General features: G+C 41.4%; 3 protein-coding genes across 3 annotated transcripts; 1 reads left to right on the top strand and 2 right to left on the bottom strand.

Annotated features, from left to right (window-relative positions):
- Positions 1-212: 212 nt before the first annotated feature.
- LOC148715285 (Wound-responsive family protein) lies at positions 213-960 on the bottom strand. The gene has a single exon (XM_088701654.2). The coding sequence runs from the start codon at positions 712-714 to the stop codon at positions 478-480; it is 237 nt and encodes a 78-aa protein (XP_088557780.1). The 5' UTR covers positions 715-960; the 3' UTR covers positions 213-477.
- A 7,557-nt stretch (positions 961-8,517) lies between these two features.
- Positions 8,518-12,170, bottom strand: LOC103723500 (vesicle-associated protein 4-1-like). The gene is made up of 7 exons (XM_008814425.5): positions 11,522-12,170; positions 10,515-10,585; positions 10,214-10,295; positions 9,971-10,089; positions 9,163-9,240; positions 8,929-9,048; positions 8,518-8,836 (listed from the first exon to the last, which is right to left on the bottom strand). The coding sequence occupies exons 1-7, from the start codon at positions 11,865-11,867 to the stop codon at positions 8,777-8,779; spliced, it is 876 nt and encodes a 291-aa protein (XP_008812647.1). The 5' UTR covers positions 11,868-12,170; the 3' UTR covers positions 8,518-8,776.
- A 10,318-nt stretch (positions 12,171-22,488) lies between these two features.
- On the top strand, positions 22,489-23,098 carry LOC103723501 (uncharacterized). The gene has a single exon (XM_008814426.6). It carries the CDS (start codon positions 22,739-22,741, stop codon positions 23,009-23,011), a length of 273 nt encoding a protein of 90 aa, XP_008812648.1. The 5' UTR covers positions 22,489-22,738; the 3' UTR covers positions 23,012-23,098.
- Positions 23,099-27,712: the final 4,614 nt, after the last annotated feature.

The raw sequence follows: 27,712 nt of genomic DNA, 5'->3' as shown, positions 1-27,712 counted from the left end.
CAATTTTTACATAATAATGTTTTCTAGCACAAATGGATGATTGAATGACATTGCAAAAAATTTAAAATTTTGATGTCTAATTAATACTTTTTAAGATCTAAAGGTAAACGGCCCCTGGGAGGAGCATCTTTATAATTCTTTTATAAATTTTACGGAGCGCAAGCTATACTCTTGTAAACCATTTGACGGTGGATCCACTTTGATGCTAGGAGAAAACGACACATCGAGATTACGAGATACTGATCAACATAATAACAAAATTAATCACGAGTTTCCCCTTAATAACCATAAAATACAGTCGGATTATTTACAATCCACGCCAGCCTTTTCCCCTCTCAAGAACTCACTATACCCAAAATACCCTCGCCCCCACTCCGGCGTGCCCCAGATCCGGGTGGCCGGAATCCCTCTTCCCCTCGTCCTCAAAGCGCGAGAGAACACAACCGACCTCCGATCTCCGATCTCCGATCATAGGCTTCAGCTCGGGCCCCAGCAGCTCATGTACATGGCCTTCTGGAGGGAGTCATCGGCTTGCTTCCGGCGCTCCTCCGCGCCCCCGTCGCCGGAGAACAGGCCGATCCCCAACCCGTTGGGCTGCACGAGCCCAGGCGGGGCGAGCCATTCCTTGCCGGCGTTCCACTTGGTGCCCCAGTCCGTCTGGCCCTTTACCACCGTGACGCTCGCCGCCATCCAAACCCGGTTCAAGTAACTCATCCTCCTCCTCTTCTCTATTTCCGACCTCAAATCTCCGGGGAGTATTCTCCGATTCCGGCGAAGGTAAGTCCAAGCAAGAAACGTTATGAAATTATCCCTTTTTTTCTTTTGTTTTCTGTTAATCCAGTGTCGGCCGGAGTCGGTGAGGAAGTGGTAAGCGGTTTTGAATGAAAACCGCTCTATTGGAAATTGGTTTCCGGGATCCGGAGATGGCGGGTTTTGGAGCGGGGTGAGTGGTTTTGTCCGTATGCGTGATGTGGACAAGAATCGCTACCTTATCCCGACCGACGGAACCTCACTATCTCGTGAGGCATAGCTTGTGATATGCTACGATCGCAATTTTCTTTTCAATATCAAGAATATGAAAAAAAAATCTAACATCTAAAAAGAAATAAAATTATGAGGACCTAAATTTAAACAAAGATTAGTGTCCCATGCAGAATAATAGCAATCTTTTTAGGTTATCTAAACAACAATTCACTAAACTACTTTTAAAATTACTCATCGCTAGGGGACTGAGGCAAGTCCCGATTTAAATCTAATGTTTCTATTCAAAAGATTTTATGTTAATTTTTAAGGACATTCCAGCAACATTAATTTTTTTTTAGAGGGTCACTTTTAAATAACCATTGTTTGAATCACAGATCATGAAAATCTAGTAGATGATCTTTATTTGCAAAGCATCTAGAAATAAGCTATGCTCTACACGCTTCCTTCTCTTCCCATATATGTTGAGAAGAAAACCAAAGTAACTAATTCTACCACTTCGGAGTGTGATAAAATTGAAATAACTAATTCTACCACTTAAGGTAAACTTCAATAGGAGCCCGCCCGCCGGTGATGGTAATGCTTGAGTGGTATTTGTGATCAGAGATCATGGCTCCAAGCTGATTGCTGTGGGGTTGTCGTTCCTTCGAGGCTTCAGCATTTGGGGCAGAGCTTAGAGCAGCATGAGAGGAACTCTTCTATGCGAGATATGTGTTGAAGGTAGGTTGTATCATCCTTGAAAGGAACTCAGCCTCGTTGATTGAGCGCTTACGAAAAGAGGGATGGGAGGAGACAGAGCACTCGTTCCTAGGCGACACACGACGGATGCTGCGGGAGTGTCGTGCTATCCAGATCAGGCATCTCCTTCAAGAGACAAATCAAACTGTTGATTGGGTCTCCTCATTCGCTACTTATCATTCTGGAGAATTTTTCTGGACCTAACAGTTCTCTATTTCTTCTGTTTTGTGTAGCCTTTTTGCTAGTGATGTTGCTGATTGTGCTTATGCGAGGGCAGCGTAAGCATCCGATGAACCCAAAAAAAGTTATTTTTATAGAAGCATTTGTTGATATGGTAGATTTTTTTATTTAACCATATATATATATATATAAGTAATTAGGAATATTACGATGTTCATACAAATAAAAAAAATAGATAGCATGTTACCTTTGTACAATATTTAGTGTACATTTATAAAAAAAAAGTCTTATAAACTTAAGTACATCTCAAATTATAATTGAACAAAGAATATAGGTGAAGAGTTGGGATAAACCCCAGCTCAAGTGAGATGGCCTGATCTCTTTTATAACTAAATTCATCTTGAGCTAGTTTATTGCACTTGGGTCGGCTCAAGTGGTTCAGTGTTCACACGGTAAAGGGATTTACATAAGCTTTTAAATGATAGGACTCGTACGTAGACGGCAACCCTTTTCTCTTTCTAATCATATCGTCTCGTCGTTTAGGTGGTCTTTTATTGAGAGAGCACGGGTCTCGGCCTTATCCTCTTTGGAGGTGGTGAGTCACTGCTGTGGCCAATGGACATGCGAGGGGTCTTTATCCTCTTGAAAAAGTATTCCGTATGCAACGCCGCATGGCCGGACATGTGGCCATTCAGTGTCGCTCATTTTATTAGCAGCCGATCAAGGTATGCACGTATCTCGGTGCACCATGATAAAAATATCCTGTTGTGAATGGCAGCGTGCACGGCTGGCGCTTCTAGAATATTTATTCATATCCTTTGGAAAATTTGGTTTTGGATATTTAATTTATTTGGATATTATTTTTTTAAAAGAAAAGAGTTGATTCTGGAAAAAAAAACAAAGAGAGATAGTGAGAAAAAAAAAGAACATGAGGTTTCATATTACAAAATTATATATTTACCGTCTCCAATAGTAAAGTTGGTAGTTTTAATCAGACATCACTTTCTTGTCATTGCCAGTTGATGAAAAAGAGGGAAGTGCAAGCCAATCTTGTCTGGAGAAGAGACCAATAAGAGCAGCCTAGTGAGGACATATCATAAGTGGATACATGTCATAAGTGCTTTCTAGGTTTTTTTCTCTATTTTCAGTTCATATATAAAAAAGAATAATAAAATTTAGTTTAGTTGACAAAGATTTTTTTTTGATAGAATAGATAAATCATACATTTCTAGTATAAGTATATCCAAAAAAAATAAAAAAAAATGATGTAAAAAAGATTGAATAGTCATGTAGCTATTCCAAATGATACCATCTGAGTATTGAGAACTACCCTATTTGCCTCCCGGTGTACATGAAGGACTTGTAATGCACCGCAGTCCCTTGTGGTTATGTCATGTGAGGCAGCCCTATGTCATCAACTAAACTAAGATCCTAAACTAAGAAAGCCAATCAGCTTATATCACAAAAGGAACTTTACTTTTATCAGATTTTATTAATACAAAGGAACGTCTGATCTCAGTATAACCACTATATGCCAAACATCAATTCTTTCATTAATCTGAATTTTGTGCAACACAAAATTTGTGTTATATATCAATTCTACTTTCATCAGGTTTTCCACTAGAAACTACAAGAAAGAATTAGTTTTGGAAGGTTTCCCTCCATCCAATTCCAGTCACCCTTCTTGTTTTCATTCAACATATATTTGTATCCCACTTACAATATCTAATTTGCATAGAATTTAAAAAAGTAACTTCCATATGAGATTGCCAGGCAAATTTCAGCTCCTTCAGTTGATGCTTTCTCCTGTAATTTTATCATGGCTTGTAACTTCAACATCGATGAAAGCATTCATAGCTTCTTCACCACCAACGTGCATCTCCATCTCATCATTCCCTTCGTCCTTTAGGGCTATCAGAACGAAGAACACAGCAAACTTGGAGGGCAATGCTATTGTAGTCTGCTCACTTGATCACCTCAATTAGGACCCCAGCAGCTCAAATACATCACCATCCTTAGCGACTCCTCTGCAGCGACATGCTTCGCATCATTAGGCCTAAAGTCGGTCTTCGGGTTATCGCGAGTGCTTGCGAGAAGTCTTGCTTCAGTTGCCGATGATCCAACCTTTGACAAACTCCGTTTGAGAGCTGATGAGTAGGGTTTGGCTACTAGGGCAGCCCCTAGGCTAACAGCCATGCATGCCTTGTTGACAAGTTTCATTTTGCCAAAGAGGAGGAGGAAGAGCAAAGAGGTTGATTGCTTAGCTTACTTGAGGAAACTATTGTTGGGCGAATTTATTGAAGAAGTTGGAGAAGTTATATAGGGCTTTACTTGGCTAAGCTAGCTGATGGTTTTCTTTGTTAAAAAAACCATGAGCAAGAAGACCATTGGTTTCCTTAGAAAAGAGGAATGCCTGAGAGGCGGTAATTAAAGCTTGGATTATCCTGTTTGTGTGGCCCTATCTTTATCTCTGGAGTTATTTGTAACACTCTCGATTGCATTTGATAATTTGAGTAGAAAGGAATTGCAGATGGGCCTACGTCCATTGTCTTAACTATTTTGTTCTCCATTGTCGCCGTTCTCACGTTGACATGCTGTGGTCCCTTGTGTTGGGCCCACTAAAACGTCAGACTTCTTGTTGGAGATTGGCGATCTGGTGCAAATATGTTTTTAGGATTTTAAATCAAATCTAGCTCATTTACTTAATATATTTGGTTTTAGCTTTACCTTTTTTTTATTGGTTCAATAAGACTTCAAGTTTGAATGTAAGGGTCATTTTTCGATTAGTTTTATTATTTTTTTCTAAAATAATTAATTCATACAGTTTTAGTACGGACACATCCAAAAAGATCATAAGACAATAAATTTTGGAGCGCTCTAGGTTAGTTCCTCTTTCCGACCCAAAAGGCATCTCTGGAGTGGTTGGCCACATAAGGCCATCCAGCCCGCAGCTCCATGGGTCTCTCTATGTCTTATTTCTTTATTGTGAGGAGAAATAACTACGCTCATCCCTACCTAATTGATGCTTGTGACACCGGTGCCTACATAGTCGGTGTTTATTCTTATGAGCTTAATCATATGACCTAATTGCAAATAAATACTATGCCTAATTGTGATAATATGTAGCTGTAATAATGGATGTCGTCATGTTTAGATACAGTATCCAGAAAGGGAGATGTGTTAAAGATTACTTATTGGATAGAGAGACAGGCCACAGATCTCTTCTACTTTTCATGATGGAATAGATGATATCTCTTTGCTGTCCTCCATGATAATTAGAATAGAAAAGGCGCAAGATGGTCTACTGGAGGAGTATTATGCTTCACAGTTGCAGAGATGATACTATATATCTACTTTATTTAATTATGTGGTTCTAATATAATGTTTAACTACTTTGGAGATGCTTATCACGAGGTGGGGAAGTTGAATAGGATATCGGCACAGTAGGTGGACAGATCATCAGAATCTTCCCTATAACTTTCTTCCAATCACTATAAAGATCATGAACAAAGTTGCCAAATCTTATGACTTGAAATACAAAGTTTTTATATGTTACCCATATGCATGCAGAAAGAACGGTAGATTAATTTAATATTGCTCATGGTTACACTATATATAATTAACTTGATCTTTGTTTAAAGCCAAGTACTGTTCATTAAGTGGAGATCTTTCAGAATCACTGCATCAACAACATAACCTTCTTTGCGACGCCAAATAGAGATTCATGATAAAACATTATATTTACCATAAGGTCTGATACAAAATTTCCCAAAATCGATCATATCGAGCATAATTTTTTCGGGTACAAATCTTGATCGTAGCTATAGTGTTGTCGGCCGAATAAAATCATCTACAGATTAAAGGTGATACCTCATCAGCTAGATAGTCGACAAACAATGTACATGCACACTGCCCATGGATTCCCGGCTATAGCATCATCCTGCTGTCTTAGGAAGCCAATTGTTTGATGTCTGTGTGAAGTCATATCTACTGTTAGTTTGCTTGGCAGCGAGTTTGCACCCTGTACGCCCCTTGTTTTCTAGCCCTGGCCATCCAACCGGCGGGCACACGGACGGCCTCAGAGCCAGAAATGGAATTGAGGATGAACTCGTGCCGACTATCCAGTGGTCGGCAACCAAGCTGCTTACCGCACGGACAATTCTGTGCGCTTCCATTACCGGTCTTTGTAGTCCGCAGGCGAGCGGAGTGGAGTCATGACACGAAGGAAAGAGATGCCGGGGAACGGCATTTGTCCGTTGGTGCGGTGCCGTCTAAATTTGAATTTTACCTCACGTGCCTGTGCTTTTGAACCATTGAATCATGATCTAGTCCGAGGTCTTTGTCCATCCGCCTAGGGAACGTCCGATGGTTACCATAGGAGTATATTGTCTTTCAGATTGGTCATGTGTTTCGGAAAACAAACAAAGCTGCTGATTAGGTCATGTTCTTTGCTGCTCATCATTCTAGAGAGATTTTTTAGACTTACTGTATACAAATCCCTTCACCACTGTGGAATATTTTGTCCCTAGAGTCCGTAAGCAATGCTCACATGGGATTAGTGTGAGCGGCCTGTTTATCCCAAAAAAGTAAAATAAAATGATTATAAAAAAAACTTCCTGGAGCAGCATGATAATTTGGATGGGTCACATGTTCTTGCGAACTTGAAAATAAACCGCCATTGTCCGATAGGGTGGTGAAACAAAGGTTGTACCTTCTTTTTTGCAATATCAACCGTTAGATCGTGCATCAAAAGCTGTGTAGATAGATGGAGGCTTGAGATTTGTGTAATGTGCGATCTGACGATTGATGTCGCGAGAAAAAGATCGATCGTTTCTTTCGCGGGAAAGATGAACCTGATCCCTGAAATGGAACCTTGCGATTTGCGCGATAGCCTTGTGATCTTGACCCATACAAGCCATTGGATGCTCATTATGCGGGTGGCTTGTTTGCAACCACATATTTCATGCTTTAACTAGGCATATGAAAGACATATGCTTCGATCTACTCTATGGACCCCTCTGTGGGATGTCCCTACTGATTTTTTTAATATTTTATTTTCTAATTTTCATGATATTTATTCTAGACTGATTTAATGAATCAGATCTTTCAAAAAAAAAAACATTCTTCATGCATATGCTTGGGCAGCTTGAGCCCTTGAAGGGCAATTCGGCATCACCACCCAGTCTTCGGTTCCAAATGCTTTGGCCAATATTTTGTCAAATGATGTGGATACTGTAATATATTGATAAGATTTATACCCAAGTCCTAATTTTATTAGGATTCTATTTACTTATTTCTTCTAGAATAGTTATTTTTATTGTTAATAGTTATCAAGTCGTGTTGGTTTTAAAATTTGAGTAAAAATGAAACATCGGCTGTTCGTTGCTCTATTCAATGAGGCTTTGGTATCTTCTGAGAAAAGAGAAAGAAAGAGAGAGTGAGAGTTGTCAGGCATGAGAGTGAGTCTTTGTAGTTTATTTTTTTTAATAAAAATATTTTCTTTATTCTAACCTTTTTTTTTTTTGATTAGTATTTGTTATAGATTTTGATCCAACATGGTCAATCTACTTTGTATAGTATGCCCCTCTACACATATTGTACATTACGATGTAAAAAGAGAAGGCATGGTCTCACCAGGTCTCTGAAATGACACTTTGTTGTCTTGGTCATGATAATAAATGGGGGTGTAACATATGTAGATCCTGCATGAATCCTAAGGAGCCAGATGCACAATGATGCAGGGATACACAGCAGAGATCAATGCTTCAGAACCATCACCATTTGGAGTCAGTTGATCTTGTTGCCTGTTAAATATATCGAGCATAAATATATCCAGCGAATCAAAAAAAAAAAAAAAAAAAAAATCTAAGTTCTAAAGGATGGTTAACAGTCAACAGTCGAGGACCATAGCAGGGCACGTTCTCCTCTCGGAATATATTATGAGATGTTCCAGAATGAAGCTGAACATCCGAGCAGTCGTTAGGGCAGCCTGTTGATCTAATCACCATTGGAGAATCACCTTCGAGCCAATTCATCTTTCATGAAGATGTGCAGGGCCTAGGGTCCTCGCCACACTGGTTCCAGAGTCTCTCTCTCTCTCAAGTTTGTTTGCATAAGCTGTATATCGTGCAGGCAATTCACAGGCATCATATTCATAACCCTGTTGACACAGAGAGGGACTGTATATATGCTAAAATTAAACTTCCACCTCAACATAAAGTGCACCAGTGTCAAGTGCCAATTAGGGTGTAGCATATACAACTGGAGTTGTTTAACATTAAAATGGCCTGTCTAGCTCGACCATATAAGTTTCACAAGTAGCTAAAGAATAGCACAATCCTTCCATGACACCGTAAAAATCACATAGCATTGAAGTTTCAACGTGAAAATATGAAGACATTTCAGAAGAATGTTGCACCAGGTTTAGAGGTACATGAGTGAAAATGATTACAACACCTGCCATTGGAAATCAGTCAACACCAAGCCTCCATGCAGAGCTCCCTTTCCACAAGAAGCATTACTTTCAATCTCCAACATCTAGTAATTTTACGATATTCGAAATCTCCTTCACAAGAATATAGAAACATGACGGCAAAATTTTGGGTGCCTCACAATATCTTTCACAACAAGTAGTTTATTTCAAAAGCAAATATCATTATACACATTTAGAAAACAGAGTTCAAAAGCACTACCGATATCAAAGGTTTGAGTAATTGAAGCATGTTATTCTATCAAGTTGAACCTTTAACATAAACAAACACCCAAGGAAACCTAAAAATTAACCAGGGTAGATAATGACAGTTCCTGTCTCCAAAACACATGATTCGGTGATCTCATTAAAGAAAAAGAAGGGGTTACAATAACAGCAAACGGAACTTTACACTGAGTCAACCGCCTCAACCTGCTGACGAGCAAGGTATCGTTCCCTTCGTTCTTTCTAGAAAAAAGGTGAGAGGAGAAAGATAAGAATGATGGCAAATCAAGGAAACAAGCAGTCCTTAGCTTAATTGTTTAGGTAAAGGTGAATACCCATTCATCTATAACAAGCCCTTCACCCACTATTTTGGGGCCAGTGTCTTCAGCAGGTTTCTTGCGCGTCTCAAGTGCCGCCTCAGCCTCAGCCAGTTGGTGCTTCAGCTTTTCCAATTGCTTCAGAATGCATCGACAATACATACGATCATTCAACATGTTTTGCATACAGAAAGCAATCTTAGGCATAAAAGAAGGTATGTGATAGTCATTGTTGCTAAAGTGCTGGCTTACAGGGCAGGGGCGTTCTGGATCCAAGAATATAACCTTTAGAATCTGCTCCGCTGCAGCCTGATCTTTCAGCTCATCAAACTGTCAAGGATATATGCTACGAACATTCAGAATTTTTTTTCCTCAAAACAAAAATTAATGAAGATATATTCATGAAACAAATAATAAAACACAAAGTGCTATCATATTGAAAAAAGGCACAAATGGTCTTAGGCCTGGCTCTAGAAAGGAATACAGATCACAAATATTTGTCAGATCATGAATCTCAAGAACAACAATGTCGATCATCTAATAATCAATGGCCATCTTTAGTATTGTAGGCAAGGTATTTCCATGGATCATGGGAGGTATGTTTCTTTACAAGTAGGTTCCACCTACCCTTGACTGGTTCACAGCAAAAGCTCTAAGATCATCAGTTGGAAGGCTGATGCCAATTTGACAGTCAGCTGGAAAATTAAACTCAACTCTTTGCATCCTTCTTTGTCAAATTTGTGATCCACAGCCATTCCTATCTTAATGGGATAAAACCTAGTTGTGTTGATACGCACACACACACACACACAATTTCATATATAACAGTGCTGACGCCATATTCATATATTCTGGATTGAATTACTCATCTAAAGTTACCTGGAGTACTTCTTTTATCGACTAGAGTTTCCTATATCCTAATGCATAGTCAAAACACACCATCTCTATGTGTGGAACTTTTTACACCCAACAGAAAAACTCGAGAAATATTCATTTGCCATGAAAATTCACTTAATGTATAAAAAGCTTAAAATACGCATGATAGTAAAGAAAGACTCACCAGTTCTGGTACATATTCCATTGGTCCTTTTACCTTTAAGCTGACAATTTTAAACTTAACATTGCTTTTCTGATCTATGATTTTCTCATTGTTCTCTGGTTGCTCCACAAACTTGAAAACTAACAATGAAATTGATGACTTGAATGAGGAATCAACAGAATACTTCCACAAAATTATCCTCTATTTAAATAGAAAAGGAAAAATGAACCAAAACCAAATATCTAAACATGGTGATCATAGTACCAGTTGCTATGATACTCTCGCCCGGAGAAAGTATGGCCCCAGGAGGACGCATGAAACAGCTTTTTGGTGAAGTTGTTTGAAACTAAAACCACAACGCAAGTAACAATATTAGCTAATATAGAAAAGCAAGAGAATTGTGTCAAAATAGTAATAATAAATGTTCGATGATCAAGAGATTTATGAAAACCTGCTCTGTAGATGATTAGATAATTGTCGATCAAACATGTAGATCATGTCAACAGCTACTTTTTGAATTCAACAGTCGCATAAAAACTGAAAGAGTACAGAAGGCAATACAAACCTTAAATGCTACATGAGACTTGCTGATGTTTTTTATCCTGACTGCACTTTTAGCCTGCTTACCAGGTTCATCTTCAATTGAAAAATTTAAAAAAGATAACAACAGTCAGTAAAGAAGAACAACACCGCCTGATTCATGTCCTGAAAAGTAACCTCCCATGGAGTAAATCTAAAAGTAATTCATAATCTACATAAGAATCAAACACAAAACTAAGAAAATGAGGACGATGTTGACAGAGACGAAGAGAACAAATATAATTCATAATGGAGAAGCACTATCTTTTAAAAAAAAAAATCCACCAACATTTGATACTATTACGTTTGTCAGAAAAATGAACAAAAGAAAAGATATGATACCAGGAATTATTCTTAGAATTCAGAACGAATCATAATCTGAAAAAAAATGCAGAACGATCACTAAGGAAACAAAAGATCCGACCCCCACCACACACCGGGAAAAAAAGTTAACAAAATGCAGTAAAAGAGATCAAACGAAGCGAATCCATTGGAATACATCACCACTAAAGCAAAATTATTTTAATGATTGCATGAACCCAGATCGACACATGCACATGTAACAGTTACCAAAAGTAATATCGCAAGAAACAATAAGCAGAAAATAAGCATAAAAGAGCAACTCTCATTAATGCGTCTAAGGCTTCAACATAAAAAGGAAGCCTCTCATTACAAATTGAGAAAGAGACCAAGTTACCATACTCCCAACCCCAAGAGTCCATTGATCTAGAAGCTTTAGAGAAAGGTTCGCCCCTTCGCTAACCAAAATCAAAACTTTCCCTAATATTTCTAAAGAAATCGTAACATGTTGTCGGATTAAAAGAGACGAAAAAATCCAAATCAAAATACCTTTTTTTTTGAGAAGCAAATTCCGAATTTGTTCATGAAAATAAGCTGGCAGATCGAATCAAGATCTCATCTTTCCGACACCTCATCAAATGCAGTCCCAAGAAAAAGGAAAAAAATCCAAGAGTACGACCCCAAGAAACTCACAAGGGAAGTAGAGCTTGTTGGCCGGATCGAGGCGAAGCCGGCGGCGGCTGGGCAGAAGCGACCTCGCCACCGATGAAACCGATCCGCTGCCCGAGCTATGGTGGTGGCCGCCTGAGCTCTGGTGGTGGCCTCCCGAGCTCTGGTGGTGGCCGCCCGATCCGTCCACCTGGCTCGCCTGACCTTGACTCGGCCGGTGGTGACCCACCGACGACGACGACGACGACGACGACGACGATCCCGCACCTCCGCCGCCGCCGCCGCCGCCGCTCTGCCAGAACGGCATCCGGCACAGGCTCCAGACCTTCCCATCCGACGGCTCAGTTTTCTTGTCCGCTATCGCCATCATCGGAGACTCAGCGATCGGTTAAATCACTTCATACAAGAAAGGCGGAGCACCAGACCGCCTGTCGGGTAGCGTCACCGGAGGTGCACCCAAATAATGGATTGCTTCTTTCTTTCTCTCTCACTGGTATCTTCTTCCTATCTTCTTCCTCCTCGATTCCTCCGCGTCTTTAGAGGAAATGAACGACAGCTTGACTTTTTAGCTTTTTAGATCGCCGAGTCGCGGAAGAAGGCTTTTCCAAAAAGAAAGAAAACAGCGAGTGGACGATCGGATCTCAGACACCGATTCAACTGTTTCTAAGAGGCGGAACTGATGTCCGCGATCCGACCCCCGCGGGGAAATAGTATCCGGGTACACCGGATGTAATGCAGCAAGTTTATTTTTTTCTTTAGATTCGTTTAAGTCCGTTTGATCCAATGATCAGATGGCTCATAGTTTGACACCCGTGGCGAGGGGAGTAGGATTTTTTTACCACTTCAATGGTAGCCGTGTCCAAAGAAAGAATTTAGCCGAGGCATGACGTTGACTTGGAAGTCAAACGAGTGAGGGCCATTGGATCTCCTCAGCGCAGCAGGGACGTGGACAGCGGACTGGAATATGTCAACGTGGTAGGCTTAGCCTGGTCTTAGGAAGGGGTTTCCAGGAAGGATATTTTTATTGCACCCCTCCTGTTATCCTATTATGTTTAGACAAATGGCTTACTCATTTTCCCCTTGCAAGACAAGTGATAAGAACAATATTGATCACCTTTTGCGCAACTATTCTTTTGCTACTTAAACCTGGAGTGGTATCAGCTTGAAGCTGGGATGATCCCACTGGCAACAAAGAATGACAGCAAGAATGGTATGGACGGACTGGAGAAATTTGAATCATCTCAAAGCCTATTGAGCTGCATGGAATGCACCTGTCCTTGCTTTTGATTTGGTGTATTTGGCAGGAGAGACGCAGAAGAGTCTTCCTTGGGAAAGAACCATGAAGCTTTCAAACTAGCTAAAGAAAGCTTCTAAGTTATTTAAATCATCGTAAGTGCCAGTCTTCAAAAAGCAGCTGCCTGGAATCTTGATGACCATTCTTTGAATGTTTTTCTTTCCTTCTTTCTTTTGGCCTCAGTTTTGGAAACCTCCTTCTGGGTTCATAAAGAAATTTTATATTTCTTCATAGTCTTCATGAAGCTTGGTGGGAAGAGATCGAGACAGACAGAGAGAGAGCAAAGAGCAAAGCCCAATAGAATGCCTCAAGTTTTTGAACTCCAACTCTCCATGCTCGTTCAAACTAATAAATATCCTTATGTTAATTGTCCAAAAAATATAAGCAATAATTTGAGTTGACAATTTTCTAGGTGCTATTATCTATTAAATATTGTTTATTATGGGTAAAAGCCCATGGCAATTATTTGGGTGAAAACAAGTCTCAAACCCAAATATTAACTCAGTCCATACCAATCTCACCAATTGCATTAGTTGGCAACCTGCAGCCACAAATGATTGCTACTGCCTGAAAAATAACAACGGTGACCATATTAATTTTATCTAAACAATCTACTAGGCAGCTAATAGCCATTAAAACACTAATAATGATATATAAAAATCTCACAATTGCCATGCTTCCCATTTTGGTTTGTGCTTTTAGGTTTTCTTCTCTCCCCTCAAAAGACCAGGAGATAACTGAACCAATAACGCATGTTAATTAACAAGAAAAAGTTGGTGTTGGGTGGAAACAAATGAGCAGGTAGTAGGACCAAAATGTAAAAAAGTTCGTTCAGATGATAAATGGAGGAATGTAAGACCGAACCACTGGTCCGAGTCATGTCAATTCCCATTTGAGCCTGGTTTGGGAGTCAAATTGCTCGTTGTTTTAGATCAGCGTACTATTTCCAGAACTCAAGCCGACATGGCACGTGCACCACCTAGAAGAGCAGGGCTCGCCGTGGCATCGATCGGCGAGCTCGATCACACCACGTGGTCGTGCAGCATGCAAAGCCTGGCCTCAGTACCCACCACATCCTTGCAGTCATCCATCCTCTGATTTCTTTACCTTTGCTGAGATAATCCGATTGAGTTTTCGTCAGAAAGATACGAAAGAGAGCATTTTATAAGCCGAGTTAGGGTACAATTCTTTGCCTATTAATTAGTAAATAGTATCCTGTTTCTACTGTTAGATCCGGTCCTTTCTGGGTAGCGTTAGTCCTTGGACCTGTGCATGGCTGCATTCCTCGGTTTGTTGCAGGCAGCCTTCGACCATTCCTTGGAGTTGGAGAAAGGTTAGTAGATTTCTCCCTTACTTTTTGAAATCGGCAGACTAACATATATGGATCATAATTAAATATCGATATTTTGATATTAAGGCAAGCAATTCTTTTTCTTTGAGAAGTACAATATTGCCTGTATTAGCAGCTTGTCCTTCCAAATTCCCTTGGAAGTTAGTCAACAAATTAAGAGGAGCATACATATGTACATACATCACCAAAAACAATCATACATTACCGACGCATCTTATTACCTATAGTGATATTTATCAGCATTGTTAGTTTTATTACCAATGCTTTGTAAAAAATTGCAAAAGTATTGGCAGTGTGAGCATTAAGAAAAAATATGTCGATACTTATTAGCGTTGTCTATTGTTAATAGCAACGCTTAATCACGTCGCCGGTTAACTACACTAATATTTTTTATAACCACATTTTAAAGCATCGTTATAATTATTTTTTTTGAAAAAAATATTTAAAAAGATTTTAAAACTTTATATACATATATATGCTAAACATATACTCAACAAAAGTGGAATTATTATATAATCAAATAGATTATTTGAAATATTCATATTGTCAATTGTAATTACATTTATATTGTCAATTGACATTTACATTGTGCTTCGAAAAACACAAAAAATATACATATAAAACTCCTAAATAAATAATCTAAAGCTATCATGGGCCGATAGCATCATCATCATCATCTCTACGAGTACAATCAGCATCATAAACCTACAAGAATAAGATGGAAACAGTAGAAGTTAAGAATATGAAAATCATTATGCTAATACAAAAATATATGATAATTACGTAAAATATTCAAATGGTTGTAGTTATTTATTTGAAGAGGGGCAAACCTATACAACATAGATACAATCTGATCAAGCTGAACCCTCAAAGATTGTATATCTGTTTGATGACTTTGCCTCAACTCCTCTATATATGTATGATAATTTTGCCTCATCTCCTCTATCTCTGTATGATGGGTTTGTCTCATCTCCTTCATCTCTGTATGATGGGTTTGTCTCATCTCCTCCATCTCTTTAAGATGGCTTTGCCTCATTTTTTCTGTCGCAGTCTTCAAACTACAAATCTTTATAGGGCTACTACTTTATCTGGTATCTTGGATATATCTACTTGCTACAGACAACTGAGTCAAGATAACTCCAATACTATAATTTTTTATTCGGTCATAAAACTCTGCATTCATCAATTTGGTGGACACCTAAAAGAGTCGGGCTCACCTGACATCGATAAGCCCGCACCACGTAGTCGTGCAGCATGCAAAGCCTAGCCTCAGTACCCACCATATCCTTGCAGTACATCCATCCTCCGATTTCTTTACCATTTGCTGGGATAATCCGATTAAGTTTTCGTCAGAAAGACACGTTGAGAGCATTTTATGAACCGAGTTAGGGTACCATACAATTCTTTGCCTATTAATTAGTAAATAGTATCCTGGTTCTACTGCTAGATCTGGTCCTTTCTGGGTACCCTGAGACCTGTGCATGGCAGCCTTCTACTATTCCTTGGAGAAAGGTGAGTAGGTTCCTCCTTTACTTTTTGAAATAAGCAGAATAACATATATGGATCATAATTAAATATCAACATTTTGATATTAAGGCAAGCAATTCTTTTTATTTGAGAAAGTACAATATTGCCTGTATCAGCACCCAGTCCTTCCAAAATTCCTTGCAAGCTGGTCAACAAGCAAAAGCATACGCATGCACATACATGCGCATGTATGTATGTGTATATATATATATATATATATATATATATATATATATATATATATATATATGTGTGTGTGTGTGTATGTATGTGCAAAGACAGAAAAGACAAGGGATCTCAGTCAGCTTGGGCAGCCTCAGGCCCGACTTCGGGAGCGGCTTCGGCCTCGACAATGACTTCGGGAACTGCTTCAATCCCGACCTCAGTAGTAGCCCTCACGGTACCCTCATCTGCCATATCGGCGACGAGCTCACATGCCTCAATGGGCTTGCTCACTTCAGGTGCAACCGCTGCCTCTGCAGCTCCAGATAGATATGGGCGAAGGTCGCTGAAATCGACCTCGGGGCAAAGCCTCTGAGCCTGGTCATGACAGTTCTCGAAGCCCTAGATTATGGCATTAGTAGCCCCCCTCCACCAGCTCATCCATATATTCTTCGGACTGGCGAAAGTTTCGGACCGCCTCTCGGGCCTGCTCCTCTGACTATCTTCCAAGTTGCTCAGCCTTCAGCCTCAAAACTTCGGCCTCATGCCTTTGGCCACCCAGTGCATCTTCAAGCCTGGAGATGCGGCTTTTGGCGGCCAAACGAGTTCGAGCGAGCTCGGCCTCCATCTCCTAGATTTGGGCAAGTTCAGCTTCGACTGCTCTTCCCTTCTTCTCGGCCTTCCGCTGACGCCGCCCTCTCCTTGGCCTCGAGCTGCCACTTCTCGGTGGCCGCTGCCTTCTCTTCGGCCTCCTGCCGCTACTGCTCGGCAGCCATTGCTCGAGCCTCGGCCTCCTACCTTCGGAGCACAGCGTGCTCCATCCTCGGCCAGAGCACCTTCAGCTGCCCCCGACAGTCAGACATGGTAGACACTAGCATGTTGACTATATAAAGAAACTGACATAGGAGACAAGAGACAAAGTGTTAGCTGAGATCAAGCACTTAGAAAAAAATATAAAAGCAAGGGTATGACATTACTTACCAAGATGCTAGCGGAGTATGCTTCGTTAGCGAAAACTTCGAATCCCAACTCGTCCAACCAAGCTCGGTCGCCCGGGAGTGTGGCGCAGTGGACGAGCTCGCGAGTGACTTTGCCAGACTCGAGGGCCATGTTGTCCTCGAACAGACGACATCCGGGCCGAAATAGCCTCCTCCCGGGCTCAGAGATAGTGGGCTCGGCCCCAGAGGAGGTCAGCACCCCAGATGAGGTCCCGGCCTCGGAAGAGCTCGCGACCCCAGCAAAGGTGGGAACCCTAGAAGTGGACGGGATCCCCAAAGAAGTCAGGACCTCGAGCCCGCACCTTGGCTCAAGGTCCGATCTGTGCTAGCGAACAGTTTTGCGGATCTTCCGAGCTCTATTACCAGGCGCTCCCTTTAGCTCTATTGCCCCCCCTTCTATTGTTGCTGGGGGTAGCTCGACCTCGACATGTAAGGCCTACTCGGGCCCAAACCGAGCAAGTTCGATGATGTTGACCTGAGCAGGCTCGTCCCAGGCGACACCAGAAGACGATGCAACCCTAGCCTTCTTTAGCCTCCGCTCGGGCCGAGCTTCACTCGAGGCGGCCACCCACTTATGGTTCCTAGCCATCAAGGTCTCAACGTCGACAAGCATCCCTTCAATTTCTGACAACAGGAGCCTTAGTGAGAATTAAATATAAAAAAAGGAAGAAAATAAGGAGGAAGAAGGATGGCTACGCCGCCCTTACCCCCAGGATGAGCCGAGCTCAGACCGACATTCAGTAAAGCTTCCTCGCTGAGCAGATCAGGAAGCTTCAAAGACACTTCGAGCTCGAGCAGCTCGTCTAAACTCTCCTACTTGGACCACGACAACTTGGAAAATTTGTTATTCACTATGGCCCGCGCGACCCCCAAGTCGGGTCAAACCCCTACAACTGCTCGGAGGAGAAAAAAAAAGAATTTGTCCTTCCACCCATGAATGGAGGAAGGAGCATCTCGAAAAAGGGTGCGGCCTCTCCGAGGAGAGAAGTACCACCACCTTTTGTCTGCGAGGTTGGGTTTCAGTATGAAGCAAACCCGAAAGACACTCACCGAAATGCGAAGATCATGGGTAAGGTAGAAGACGAGGAAGCTGATGATCATCCTCCAAGAGTTCGGAGTGAGCTGCGCGGGGACAAGACGATAAGTCGCCAGCAGCTCATTCACGAACCCGTGAAGGAGGAACCTCAGCCCTGCTCAGAGTATTTCTACATACACTCCGATCTGACCCCTAGGAGGGTCGATCATCCGAGCCCCGGGCCCCAAAAGCTTAAGAGTGAACTCCCCGAGAAAGAAGAACCGAGCCCGAATTAGGCTTTGCTCCTCTTCGGCCATGCTTGAGCCGATTCCGCCTAGACTGTGATCCACCTCGAACTCGACCTCCTCCGTACCCGAAGAAGTCCGAGTTCGGGATGGACCTATGCTAAGCACAAGGGCTCTCGAAGGTGTTCCCATTTCCTTGCTCACAAAAAAGAAAAAAAAATGACAACTCTCTGGGTGACCAAGGAGAAAAGGAACACCTACTAGAGACGTCTTCGGAGAAGATGATTGGGAAAGGGGAGAAGGATTCGCCACAAAGTCTGCAGGAAAGCTTCAAGTAGGCTCGAAGACAACAATGGTGGCCAGGAGGAAGGAGAGCGAAAGCAAGGAGAATCAAACAAGGACCCTAGGGCCTCCACAAGGCTTTATATAGCTTGCCTTAATGGCTTTGATTGGCCTTCCCAAATGGCCGAAGCGGTCAGATCCCGCCAGGTGGCAGACCCAAACACTCTCCTAACGGCTCCCTCAGCATATCCTCCCGAATCGTAGCATTAAAGGCCAAAAACATCATGGTGACTACTTTCGAGGGCAAGGTATTGATGATTGGCCCTTCACATTCCGCAAAGCCACGCGCTTCGAAGATGGGACATTAATGATTGGCCCCTCGCGCTCCATCTAGCAACGCTTCGAAAAGAAGCGCACACACAACCTATTAAAGAGCTCCTGTGACCGCTCCCGCTTGAAATGATGTGGCAGCCTTATCCACTCAAGCTCGGCTTGCGAAACTCAGCCTGAAATCATTGACCCCCAGTAATGTGAAGCGTACCCAGTTCGGTGCGCACATTTTCATGAGCACTTGGCTACAATGTTGGACGATCAACAGTCTAGCTACTTCTTTCACCCCAGTTAAAGAGCGACTCGACTTCGAAAGATGGGGGGCAAATGATAGGGGGCAGAATAAATCGTCCAGCTCAGGATAGGGGACCACCCCATTCCGGCCAAGTAGACCTCGGTGCTGACTAGGCGGGACCTCGATCCCGCTTAGAGCCAGTCTGACCTCGGACCTCGCCGAAGGCTAAGCTAACCTCGTCAAGATCTCTCCACTGCTATGACCTGCAGCAACCTCTTTTGGTGCTTATAATGACGTCCCGGGCTCGAGCTCAGGACGCCTTGCTGCGTCAACTGCAAACCAAAGAGATCCCTCGACTGCGGGGATATATGACGATGCATTCCAGCCCGAGCTCGGGGTGCCCTATACGACAATGCGCCCCGGCCAAGTTTAGGGCACTCTATGCAACGACGCGCCCCGGCCCGAGCTCGGGGCGCTCTGCTGAGCAAACCTGAAAGTCAAGGAGGATAGGCCGATCTCAAGGCATGCCAAGTCGACCTCATCAAACACGTCGTAGCCCCCAAGTCGGCTCGACCTCAACGCCTACCGAGCCGATATCACCGAATATTTGTCGTGGCCCCCTGTGTCGACTCGACCTCCGCACCCAGCCAAGCGGGCAAGGCCGATCTCGGCCTCAACCAAAGGCCGAGCTAATCTCGCATGGTACGCGCCGCAGCCATGCCCTGCGGCAACCTTACTGCACTATGCTCTGCTTGATGGTCGCGCCGAGACACGTCGACAAAGTACTACGCCTTGCTACCCCAGCCATGCCTACTGACAAGGGCCATGCCTTGCAGCACATGCCAGCGCCATACCACACGCAGAGACAACTCAAACCGTGTGCCTCAAACAAGTTGTGGCTGCGCGCCACCTGGCCAACACCGTCTCCTCCCATGATGAGAATAGGCCACACCTCCGCCACCTGGGCACCTCCGCGGGGACTTTAAATAGCCCCATCAGGTAACGCCTAAAGGACTTTTGGCCAACAAATACTCCACGCTAACTTAAGCATCGGAGGGCCCTCATCGGAAATTCCGGTGAGGCTTTGTGCAGGTACGCCGACGCACGGGAGGTGGCGTCCTATCTTATTCTCGGCCAGAAGCTCCCCCGATTCCTTCGGCGTGGTCACCCCCGGGCCAAATTTGAACCACAACATATATATGTGTGTATATATGTATATATATGTCTATATATATATATATATGTGTGTGTGTGTGTGTGTGTGTGTGTGGATATATGTATATACATAATAAATCAGACATATTGCACTTTTTACATATGAGTGTCCCATGCCCATACGCCGCACTTGATGAATTTATAATCACACGTACCATCCCTATTGTCGTCTTTTTCTCTTCGATGTGGACAAAGAGTAAATAAGTTCGATGGCTAAGCTAGATGGATGCATGAGCGTATCATCGACATTCGATTAGCCAAAAAAATAATAATTAAAAAAATAGATGATTCGAATAGAGTATATCCAGATGCCTTAATCTTCAAATTTTTTTGCTACCATCATATTGTCCATTCAAAAAAAAGATGAATAGAGTTGGATAGGGTTTTGGGGTACCGACTAAATTTATTTACTATTACTGCTACTCCTAAAGTAGAATACTATGAGCAATCTTAAAAAGCAAGATAAAGTAAACATAATTAAAGATAAATTGGATTCATGGATGTATCATAGGATCCCATTCTCAATATTAATTTCAATCTAATATTTATAAATGGCTCCTCATAGCTAGTAAGATGAAATACTCATTTTAGACACTTATCTTTTCTATTATATGCTACATAATCCACTATTACGCAGAATGGGAGCTTGTGTGGAATCTTGGATTTTTGGCATAACAGCGGTAGAACATAACAAAATATTATGGCCGTGTAACATAGGGGCCTACGCTACTGAGAACTGGGCCAAAATATCGACACATGAAGGGCCCGACACATACATATGGTTCTATCTCTCCTCTCATGTCATGGCTAGTGGAAAGACTATACTTCACTCCTCCCATGTTATGAGTAATGGTAAGTTGGATATAATTACGGTTCTTGAATGCTGCTGCATTAAAATCTCGTCATAGGCCGACAACTCTTACTCCCTTGGTATGTACGTTCTATTCATTCAGGCCACACCTTTGATGTTTCAGCCTGCCTTTTTTTTAGTATATCGGCCTTTAATATATCCCTTGGAATCATAACTTGCTCAAAGAGAGATGGAGAATCCAGTCGGTAAAATAAAAAGTTTATTCCTTCCATGGGCAAAATTTTAGCTGAGAACAAGTTAGATCTTGCTCCGCATCTTGAAGTCTTTCATAAGCCTTCTCTCTGTTTATCACATTTCTTTCGAAGTTTCGAATACCTTGGCGGAATCTATGCTGTCAAAAGCCATCCCGTTTTCATTGCGGCATTGTAGCAGTAGAGTGGTGACGGAGTACGTTGAAGAATCAACCTTCATCGTCAGGATATATGGGCCTGACTTGAATCCAACACAATCTTCAGCGAATTTAAGTTGCTCGACGGATACCTTCATTGTAAATTAAAAAAAGGCAAATGAAGTGTAGGTTGAGCGGAAACTGCCTTTGTTCTAATACAACGTTGGACCTTACTCCCTCTCATCATCAAATAATAAATAGGTCCAATCACCAATCTTATAATAGCAATTTGTCTTTATATATATATATATATATATATATATATATATATATATATATATATATATATGAAGAGAAACTATTTGTAAATAATTTGCAATATATATATATATATATATCAAATAATAATAATAATAATAGTTTACAAAAGATAGTGGTTTGTAAGTAAATGTGTTATACTATTCAACAAGCTGAACAATCTTATAGGTGATTTAAAGAATCTCTTTATCTTCAATGTACAACTATATAAGCTCCGCATCCTGGTATGAGTCAGCTTTTTTCTAAAAAGATAGGTCGTCGTATCTTAACATGCGACACTAATGCTCTAAGGTTATTTCCAAGTTTGAGATGAGGGTCAAGCAGCTGTTCTGAATGCAAATGCTTCTAGCTGAAGAAGTTTGATAAATTTTTTTGCAAAACATAATAGATAGAACTCGATTTTTTTAAGAAAATCAGAGCATTTCGTTTCTTCCATATTTTCCAACCTACAATTATAATCAATTGATTCGTAGCTTTTCTCATGTTGTTGAAATTTCTATTTCTCCATTTAGTCCACAGATGCTGGTAGGCCATTCTCTCCATTTCGCCCATTCTCAAACTGATCAGCAGCAATCTGATAGCAATTTGAAGTTAGAAAACTTTCACTACTTGGAGAGCAAGACCAATGGATCCACTCAAGTTCAACCTGACAGTAGGTCGAGCTGGCCTTAACCTCGGATGGTCGGATCATTATTGCCAGCTCAACATGGTGGCCCAATGTCTGCCACCGAGCTTGTGTACACGGAACCTGGGCGACCTCCAAAGCAGATGAGGTCATCAACTGTTCTTTTGTGAGCAAGTTGCAGGCAAAGTGTCCCCATGGAGCCCTTCTCTCTAGTGCTTTACTGCTCGCCCCTCGAACCCTCCGGTTTCTGGCCATTAAACACCAAAACAGCCCCTTGTATTTGGGATTGGCACTCCCCAAAACCACCGGCACCTCGCATGCCGTTTTCTCCCACTCTCCTCTATAAATCCTAAGGCCACCTTCCGCTCAATAGAGCACCGCAGTCTTCCTCTATTTTTCATCATCTTTTCAAGCTTATTAGCACCAGCTCCGAGAGAGAGCAGTGATGGCTTCTGCAAGCAGGGCATCTTGGGTCGTGGCCGCCAGTGTTGGGGCAGTGGAGGCCCTCAAAGATCAAGGGGTGTTGTGTAGATGGAACTATGCCTTCAGGTCTCTACACCAGCAGTCCAGGAGAAGCATGGGCTCATTATCTCAGGCTATGAGGATGTCTTCTTCCATCAGTGCTGATAGAAGAAACAAAGGGGAGGATGAGAGAGCTAAGCAGTCTGAGGAGTCCTTGAGGAAAGTCATGTACCTGAGCTGTTGGGGACCCAACTAGCTAGGGAGATGCAAGTCCTTGTAAACCAAGTATGAGAATTGTTATATATCTTGTGAAGAAAAAAAAAGAAAAAAAAGCCTTCTTTAATTCGCCTTTGTCTATGAGTTCACTCTTCTGTGTCTTATGATTCTCTTGCCTTTTTCTTTCTATTTAATTTTTTTATGCCACTTGAGAATTACCAACCTTTTGATGGAATTGAAAGACTGAAAACCGAAGCCTTAGTGATTTGTTTTTTTTACAAGTTTTTGAACTGTGACATGAAAATATTTGTGATCCCCAGATGCTGCAGTCTTTCATTGCCATTCATCTCTGAAGAACTTTCAATTGGTGGTGAAATCTTTTTCCAGGATCTTCAGGTTCAAGTGGGGTGCTGGGCTACTATTCTGGCTTAAAAGTTATACCACCTTGCTCTCAGCTTTTTGTGGATGACAAAATTTATTGTCAAAGCCCTAAGATATAAGCATGTCTTAATCCAATTTTGGCATTAAAAAATCTGTGAGATTTCAATTTGTTTTTAGAAAAATTTGGATGGGAATTATACAAATAAAAATAACAATATTGTAGAAAGGAAAATTAACTAAATTTGCAGGCAGGTTGGGTGGATAAAGAACTCAACCTTCAAATTTTTCCTCCCAGCCGACCTATCTTGGCTTGTTCTCGCAGGTAGGGATTGATTAAGGGAAAAACAAAATCTGGGGACATAAAGGTTGTCCAAGTCCAAAATTATTTTGTGGACATGGTTGTATATACTATGTTTCCTACCATGGGAGAGGTCCGGATAAATTGAAATGCCGAGGTCATCAGGAACAATTTTTTTTTTAATCAACAACCAAAAAAATATATTTCATTTTTCTCATCTTTTATGCCAATTGATTGCGAGATAAAATTGCAAAAAAAAAAATTATGGATCCGAATGAAGAAAAAGAATTCATATAGCTCTTCTAAAACTTAGCTGAGTATAGCCATTGAGTTTTGGTTATACCAATGTTTGCAAATATCTAACATGAAAAATTAATATTTTGAAGCCCGTACGACACTGGATGTGTGCCCAGGAACCTTTTTGGAAGAGGGATAATAATGGCCCCATGATCAGGACATCCCATCAAGAAGCCAGCTGGATGTGGGACCCAAAGGAAAGCACCATGCGGGAACCACTCGTAGAGTTTCACATGATAACATTGCGGTGGGCTTCAATATCTTTCGTTATGATCCTTCCAAATGTGGAGCGTGACATGCAAGTGTAAATTACACAATTTGATTGGGAAGGAGATAGCAATTCCAGCTCCCCCAAAGCCTCAATTAGCCTGCCACCGAGATGGTAGTGTGGTTCGAATAGGGTTAAAATTCCACTGAAGTGGCCCAAGTTTGAAACGTGCGGACTTTGATTAAATACGGAGATCGGATGCTTCCCGCTTGGTTTGCTCGATGGAGTCACCATCTGGTCTGCCGGTACTTAGGTGGTGCTGGTGTGCCGTATCACACGTGGAAGGGGCTGCAACATTGATGAAACTCCCCTGCGGGTGAAGAGAGTATGAGTACAACTTGTCTGCCCGTATCGAACATTCTCTAGTGGAAAGTGGGCCAGTGGAGGTTGCTATGCGGGTGAGGTCCTCTTCACCGCACCCCCCCCCTAATGTACTAAAAAAAAAAACGAAGCCTGAATTAGCCTGACCAAGCAATCTTATTTCTACAATAATGTACTGATAAGTATTTATAAACAAGTTTAAAATGATTAATAGTCAGTTTTCCATAAAAAGTTGTATTTAGGCATTCATAAATATATCTCTATTTTTTAAAGCAAAGAGAAAGTTCGATTCAAATAATAATTACATAAATTTAATGCATAAAAAATTCTTTCAGCATTTGATCCTAAAATCTCTCTTATTAGAGGGGACGCTGCCAACTGGCCACTTCCTAATTCGTGGCGTCCTCTTGGGCCTATCCCTTATTAGACACATTTTTACAAAGAAATAAATATGTTAGATGATTGCATGGACTAGTTAAAAGAGGAATTTATTGATCGATTCTTATCTTGGTGCTTGCTTATTTAATGAGAAGAAAATCTAATTGTAAATTACCCAATTCTTAAGCAATTTCACAAAAAACGGATCGAACGGTATTACAGTTGGATTGCAATTGCGACCAAAAACCATTAGACAAAAATATAAATGGATCAAGTTACCTAAAAGAATTACTTTTTATTTTTGTATGGATAATAATGATGAAAACATATCAATCCTGGTCTGCCGGGATTTGAGCCTGGAATATCCACTGAACGTATAGGAGGCTGATACAAGGGTTGCCAATCCTCAAAACCATATCACTCATTCCACATTTTCAACGTATATACAAGGTTTATAACTATCATCAATAATTTTTTTTCTTATGATTTTTTAAAACTTTTCTAGATATCCGTAACAAGTTCAGGCAATGAATTTTAACCTTTCACCTTGGAGAAAATAAAAGAAAATAATAGCGCCTAGATTCTTAGTTAAGAAATGCATGTAAGGGTTTACATGCAGTTATAGACGCTGCATTTATGATTACATTTCTAGTGTTTTGGTATAATTGATTTGTAGTTGTGACATAATAAAATTTCATATTTGTTTGCCAGTGAATAAGAACTACGTACAGCTACATTTGATTGCACTATTAAAACGATATTAATTATATATCTCTATCAATTAATATCCTTGTTAGGAAGATGTCTCTAAAACCTTCTTCATTTGCAATAATTCATCTTATAATTAATTTAACCACAAAACAAAATATTGGAAAAAAAATCTTGAAATGCAACCTGATTTGCAGAATTTTAATCACCTTACAACAATCCAAATACCAAAAAGTAATCACCTTAATATATCTCAGGATAATCTGAATCTCGTACTCTCTTTCTCGGGATGGTCGAGATAAAATATCATATGGTAAGAGGGGGGTGGGGGAGGAAATATCAACATTTAGACGAATTTTTCCTTCAGGCATAAAGCCTATTAGCAATCTCAATCACCAAAAAACAGTCCCCTTTGTCCAGTTCACTTAAGCAACTTTGCTACTTTAGACGTCCAACTCCATTTCAATTCTCAATCCAATTCCATGGTACCATCCATTACATGCAGAACTACTATTCCAATTTATGATACACAACGGAAAGATTAGATCTTTAGCTAGCATAAATCTCCTCGAAGCCCAAGTTTCTGTACAAATGGAGCATACGATCTGGTAAACTAAGAAAACAACTCCTACATACAGAGGTGCAGCCAACCGAAGGAACATCTCTCTCTCTCTCTTCTCCTATTGTAATAGAAATCTAAACTAAGTAGGTCCCCAACAGCTCAAGAACATCACGATGCGCAGCGACTCCTCCGCCTGCTTCCGCTTATCCTCGCGGGCGGCGACCCCAGACTTGAGATTAGAAGTGTCCGGTGCGCCGGAGAGTCGCATCACTCGCTTGGAGTTGGAGGTGGCCGCGGCGGTATCCTCAATCGACTTAGCGTCCTGCTCCGCGAATCGCGTCACCGCTCTCATATTCTCATCTCGGCTCCTCGAGCGGAAATCGATCTCAGAAGGAGGCTTCCCGGAAGAGCACTTACGAAGGGAAGTAGGAGAATGGGATTCTCAGGAACTCGGACTTGGGGTTGGAAGGGGAGAGAAGGAAAGGAAAGGGGAGGAGAATGTTTATGTAGAGGAGGAAGAAGGGCTGGCCGGGGAAGGAAACCACCGGCTATAGCCGGCGTATGCACGACACGTGTCGGTTGGCGGAGGAAGGCTCTAGAATTTGGATTTGGATTACACGTAGGAGGAGCCTGCCAAGAAAATATCTTCCCTTGGCTTTGGGAGCATCCAGGAAGGCTGAGAGCTGTGCGGCTCGATGTAGCGACGCGGTCCGCTGCGGCTGATGGTGTGCCACGTGGTCATTAGGTTTCACGCCTCAGGAGCGCTCCTGAAGTTGGGAAACTGGGGGCCGCCGGGCGGACATGGTCAGAGGCGCTCGTGATTGGCTGCCAGTCAGAGAACTGCGCTATCCGCTGTTCTGGCATGATAAATAAACTTTACCTTTTGAGATGGGCCGGATGACCCACGGGTCAGGCTTTATTGTGAGAGCTGGAAGCCTGATAAGGCCTGCTGCATCCCATCAAAAATGCCAGATCGGTACCGTTGATCGTGGTTGATGACTTGATGGTGGTTAAAATGCTAGAAATTTAAAAAAATAACGTACTTTTTAGCTCCTTCATTCACGCATGACAATTAAATTAACGATTCGAACAATATGATCCTACATCTTTATTTGATTTGTGATCTCTGAAAACATTCAAATCAGCTAAAATTTAATGTATCTATATTAAAAATTTTTGGATCAGGAATAACAGTTTAAACTTGTTAATTATATAATATACAAATAATTTTTAATATTTAGATGTTTTGTACACCATAAATCATGATGAATGGCGTCAATTTATATTTTTAAATACATATTATTAATTTCTAATAAAAAGTATTTGGAATCCAGCTTTCTCTTTTAAAAAATTTTTAAGAGCGTGTTAGATCTGGCTATACTCAAGTGGATCTCTACTCAAAATCAATTAGATCTATATTGGACAATAGAGGTTCTATATTGATAATCTAAAATATTATATACGATTTATTATCTTTAAACTACTTATATAACAAAAATCATGTAATTTAGAAACTCATAAACTATGT

Source organism: Phoenix dactylifera, chromosome 1, assembly GCF_051530095.1.
Source record: "Phoenix dactylifera cultivar Ajwa chromosome 1, Ajwa_hap1_PhDact_Kaust_v1.1, whole genome shotgun sequence".
Classification (NCBI taxonomy): Eukaryota; Viridiplantae; Streptophyta; class Magnoliopsida; order Arecales; family Arecaceae; genus Phoenix; species Phoenix dactylifera.
This window is presented reverse-complemented; position numbering and strand designations above follow the sequence as displayed.

Bases quoted from the DNA above. Each gene is read 5' to 3' on its own strand.
- LOC148715285 (XM_088701654.2), bottom strand. From the start codon at position 714: ATGAGTTACTTGAACCGGGTTTGGATGGCGGCGAGCGTCACGGTGGTA.
- LOC103723500 (XM_008814425.5), bottom strand. From the start codon at position 11,867: ATGATGGCGATAGCGGACAAGAAAACTGAGCCGTCGGATGGGAAGGTC. The intron at 10,586-11,521 runs GTGAGTTTCTTG...TTTCAATTGAAG, and splicing joins CAACAAGCTCTACTTCCCTT to ATGAACCTGGTAAGCAGGCT. The intron at 9,241-9,970 runs GTGAGTCTTTCT...TATCCTTGACAG, and splicing joins TGGAATATGTACCAGAACTG to TTTGATGAGCTGAAAGATCA.
- LOC103723501 (XM_008814426.6), top strand. From the start codon at position 22,739: ATGGCTTCTGCAAGCAGGGCATCTTGGGTCGTGGCCGCCAGTGTTGGG.